General features: G+C 19.5%; 1 protein-coding gene across 1 annotated transcript, besides 1 other annotated feature; it reads right to left on the bottom strand.

Moving 5' to 3' along the window:
* Positions 1–966: 966 nt before the first annotated feature.
* On the bottom strand, positions 967–1,772 carry PRELSG_0024700 (fam-h protein; the record flags this gene model as incomplete). The annotated part of the gene is made up of 2 exons (XM_028675246.1): positions 967–1,452; positions 1,575–1,772. The coding sequence occupies 2 exons, from the start codon at positions 1,770–1,772 to the stop codon at positions 967–969; spliced, it is 684 nt and encodes a 227-aa protein (XP_028531124.1).
* Positions 1,773–4,495: 2,723 nt separating this feature from the next.
* Positions 4,496–5,703: part of a repeat region that runs on past the window's edge.

The following is a 5,703-nucleotide window of genomic DNA, read 5'->3' as shown; positions in this document are numbered from 1 at the left end:
TATTAATTGCCCATTCAATATCTTAGCTAGAGTATTGGTTAATAAAAATATGTATTAAGCTATTTGCATGATAAACTTAGTTATTGGTTAATAAAAGATGTTATTAACCTTTTATAATATATAAGGTTAGCTTACTAGTTGGGAAAATATAAGCCAGCCATGAACTAATTCTAGTTAAAAAAAAGAAAAAAAAATATATATATAGCTATATTTTTTTTGTGTTTATTTTATTCTTTATATATATTGGTAATTATTAAAAAAAAATGCAACAATCTTTATTTGGGGTTTATTTTTAATGGAAAAGAAAATTTTTAATTGAAAATATAAAAATTAATGTACGAAAAGTAACTAAAGAAAACTTTTTATTTCTTTTCATAAATGAAAATTATAATGTTTATGTTATATTCGATTTGTATATTTCGAAATAACAGGGAAGAATTTAGAATTTAATTTTGTTATTTGTTATAACTTATTTGTGTGAGTTTTTAAATTAAAAAAAATATACTTATTCTTTGTAAATAAATATACATTTGTCAGAGTAAATATATGTCTGTCAAGCAATATAAAATTGATTAATTCAAATTAAATGTTACATATTATAAGTGTTTCTATATGTAATATAAGAATAAGTATATACACTAAAAATTAGTATATTTAGTTATGCATTCCCTTTATTAATTTGTTTGTTTAGTACTATAGCAGACTCATCAAACAAATAATTAATAAATCATGAATAGAAATATAATTTATAAAACATATTAATTCATTACAAAAATATTTTTATATTAAACAAAGTTATTAAAAATACTCTAAATATTCTTTATTAAATTTTTCACTTGATAGTTTTCAAAAATTATTGGATATGCAATTAATAAATCATATCTATATTAATCTTTAAGATACTTTTTATCTTATCTTATATATATCTATTTCTTAGTATATCATATTTTTAATTACAATGGTTACTTATAATTTGATTTTGCGTTTTATATTGATTTGTTCGTATATTAAATATATTGCAAAGATTATAATGGATATATTAGATAACAAAAAAGTTGCCATATATGTTTTTTCATCATAGAAATTAGAAGATATTAAAGATATTAAAGATATCATAAATGAAGAAAATGGCATGAAAAAAAAGAGGGAAAATAACACTAATTTTAAGTTACTTTTACAAGTGCCTAAAATACTCTTGTTAAAACTTACTTTTTTATTTTTCTCCTTCGTCTTTATTTCATTTTCTTGTTCTACATCTATATTTTCTTCTATTTCATTTTGCTCATTCCGTGATTCTAAATATGTTTCTAATATGTTCTGTTGATCATAGTAATTTAATCCTTCTTTCGTTTGTTTTATTGTATTATTACTTTCTGCTAATGATCTTTCATATCCTAAATTTAATACGTTTTTTAAGCTGTTTCCTTGATTCCTTGATTTATATGAGACCCACTAAAATAGAAAAAAAACATTTGGTATTTAGAAAAGGAATTTTTTCATTCTCATTAAATTTTGATTCAAAAAAATACTAATAATAAAAAAACAAATATTTTGAAATATTATTATTATCCTACATTATTAGAATATTGTAATATCCAAATTAAAAAGGTAAATAAGAAAAACTTCATAAGAAAATATAATATATTTTTTTTCTCTCTTTTACTATATAATTTTAAAGTGGATATATCTGTAGTAATAAAGCCTTCAGATACATGGTAATAAAACATAGGATGCATTCTGATATTCAGGATAGAATCACTTTTTCTGTTCATTTTTTATTTATTTATATAAATTTATTTATTTTTAGATATAATTATTATTAATAACTTTAATAAAAATATATTAGAATATTAAAAATTTTAAATTATAGATAAAAATTATAAATGTTAAAATATTCAAGAAAAAATATTACTTTAAAATATCTTATTTATTTTTTCATTTAAAATATTTATAAAATGTAATGTATTAATACTATTAAAATAGAATAAATTAACAAATTGTTGAATATATATAAAATAAATAATTAACATTTACAATTGAGTATATTTTTTAATAATTCCCTTTAAAAAAAAAAAATTCAAGTATCACTAATTTTGTATATGCTTTAAGAGAAAAAAAGATGAGATTTAAAAGATAAAGTTTGAAATTAAGAATAATTTAAGAATAATACTCATGTATTAAATGGTGCTAGAGATTTTAAACAGTATTCCTATACTTAAGGTAATATATATATGAATTGTTAATTATTAATTCTGAAAATAATAAAAAAAAAAAAAGCAAAAAATATGAATATAATTATTTTATAATTTAGATTATAAAAAAATGATAATAATTCTGCAAATTTTTAAGATATATAATATTAAGTAAACCTTAAAGATAATATAATTGATAATATTTTTTATATTTATGCTAGATTTAATTTATTATAGTTTTATTTTTTATTATAATTTAACGCTATAATGATGTATAATCAAATGTTGTTCAGTTATAGAAATAAATAAATCCAAATTAAAAATTTGTGCATGTATCAATTTTTTCTTAAAAAAAACTATTACATTATAATAAACATATAAGAAGAATGTATACATTTATAATAATTACTAAAATACCAGTAATTTTAATTTAATAATAGAAATTATAAAGAAGATATATACTATAAAAAACGCCTTAATGATGTAACCAATAACAATTTAGTTTTATTTTTAAGATAATCTAGTGTTTTTATGACATATTGTCATTTTAACTATTATGAAAAATTGTAATTCATTATGAAATTGGGCACATGCATATGCATGTTTTTTCAAAAGCAAAAGATGATATTTCAATAAAAATAAAGAAAATAATAATAGTTACTATTATATATTTATCAATATTACTATAATAAAGAAAAAATTTGTAACTAAAAGGAAAAAATATATTTATATAAAATAAAATTTAATGTTGATAAGATAATGTTTTGTTAAATTGATTGTTAAAAATTTTCTTAAAGAATTAGGAAGTTTAACAAGTTTTAATTAACACGATTATGCATGCTTTAATAGGCAGTGTTAATATCATAAAATGAGCATTTTAAGCAATATGAAAAATTATTACATTAAAAGTATTTTGCTATCATATTTTTGTACTCTGCAATATATTAACATAATTTATATATATAAATATACATTTTTTTGTGTATTTTCTTTTTTTCATATAAAATAAAAAATTCACAATAAAAATAAATCTTTTTTTTTTTTTCAAATTTAAAAAATCATTTTTTAAATTTAACTATTTCACTTAATATTTCTCCTTAAAAATGAAAATAATAAATAAAAATTTCTTTTTAATTAAAAATAAAAAGAAATGAATAAAAAAAATAATATTATCCTTACTATGAATACTATGATGTTCCCTATATACTATTTCTATGTAGATAAAGATTTCATTGCTATATATATGTTAACTTTAAAAATATATAGTAAAAGGGAGAAAAAAAAAATATGAAATTTTCTTATAACTTTTTTTATATTTACTTTTTTTATTTGGGTAATATAACATTTTAATAATATAGAATAATGATAATACATAAAAATATTTATATTTTGTTGCTATTTTTTTCATATAAAAATTTTATTAGTATGAAAAAGACTTTTTTTAATATTGAATATCCTCTTTTCATTTGATTTATTAATTGCCTATTTAATGACTTTGTTAGAATATTAAATAAACAAATTAATAAAGAACATATATAACTAATAAATATACGGATTTTTAGACTATATACTTATTCTTATGTTATACATAGAAATATATATTGTATTGATTTATTAATTGCCTGTTTAATGACTTTAATATAGTATCAAACATATGAATTAATAAAGAGCATATATAACTAAGTATACTGATTTTTAGTGTATAAACTTATTCCTACAGCAAATGTAAAAATATTTATCCTATTAATTTATTAGTTGCCTTCCCAAAGATTTTGTTAGGGACTGAACAAACAAATTAATAAAGAGTATATATAACTAAATATAAGTTTTTATTTATATATGTACTTATTTTATTGTATATATAATGGCATTTCATAATGTATAATATTTAATTTGAATCAAATTATTATGTATTGTTTAGCAGACATAGGTTTATCTTTATAAATGAATTTTCATTTATAAAGAATAAATATATTCTTTCAGTTGAAAACATTTACAAAATTTATAACAAATAACAAAAATTAAACTCTAATTTATTATATGTTATTTCAAAATATACAAAGTGAATATAACATAAGTATAAAATAAACAAAAAAAAAAATACAACTTTATATATATATATATTTTTTTTTTTAACTAGAGTCAGTGCATGGCTAACTTATATTTTCCTGACTAGTAGCTAATTTTATTTTACAAAAGATTAATAACAATTTTTTTATAAACCATACTTCACCACTTAGGGGGAAGTAATAATAATGCTTATAGTTTGCTCTCTTTGGCTTGCTTTATAACTTCTAACCCCTTTTGTATTTCTATGCCTCGATAATAAATGGGTATGGTTTTTAAATTCCCATTTTTGATATCCGTTACTCTATGTGGGAATGATCAATGTGATTTATATTTTCCATTTCCACTATAATGTTTCATTTTATTTCTCTCATATTCAGATAATTTATAAGATATAATGCCTTCTGATTTAATCTTTTTATCCTTAAATGTTTTTCCTTTATTTTAATTAAATCATCACTTACATTTTTCCATCGATCGTTTAAATAAATGATGATCATCTCCTTAGTTGTTTCTGGTGTTATTTTTGAAAAATATGGACATATACGATATATTCCGTATATCGAAAATCAAGGTGTTTCTCCAATTGTACCATGAGGGGTATTATCATATATTAGAACTGCATTTCTAACTATTTGCTCAAAAAAAATTTTTCTTTTTCATATAGCATTTTAAGTATATATTTAAGACTTTTATGAGCACTTCCATTTACTCCTTATCCTTGTGAATAATATGCACTAGTATGATATAATTTTATCTGCAATTCATTAATAATATAATCTTTAAATTCTTGAATCATATATATTGAACCTCGATCTATTAAAATACTTCTTGGATATCCAAATATGGGGATCCACGTATTTCTTATAATATTTATAACATACTTAGAGGTAGAAGCTTTATCTGTCACATTTGTTAACATAAAACGTGAATAATGGTCAATTGCTACTTGTATATTGTATTCTTTACCTTTTCAAATTCCAGGAACTTCAATATATAAAGATACCATATAGAATATATTATTTTCTGATAATTCCTTATTTACATCTGATTTAAATCTTCTACTACGTATTATCTGACATATTAAACAATTTAAGACATAGTCTTCAATTTCTCTACTAATATTAGGCCATCAAAGGTGTTCCTGAATTTTCTTTTATGTTTTATTCACTTCACAATTTCCTGCAAGCTTATTAATATGAAATCAATACATTAAATGGTTTCTATATCTTTCTGGTATATATAATCGTCCTATTCTGTAGTAAACTGGGAATTCATTCGTCCAAGCTACATATCTTGGTATGTTATTTTTATTTTCCCGTATTTCATCAGAAACTTCTTGACAAGATGGGATATTATATATATCTTCATATTTTTCCGAAAGTTTATGACAATAAAGTATTATATAGTTTGGAAGATCAGTATCATCTTCTATTGATCTAGT

This window comes from Plasmodium relictum, assembly GCF_900005765.1.
Source record: "Plasmodium relictum strain SGS1 genome assembly, contig: PRELSG_00_v1_326, whole genome shotgun sequence".
NCBI lineage: Eukaryota > Apicomplexa > Aconoidasida > Haemosporida > Plasmodiidae > Plasmodium > Plasmodium relictum.
This window is presented reverse-complemented; position numbering and strand designations above follow the sequence as displayed.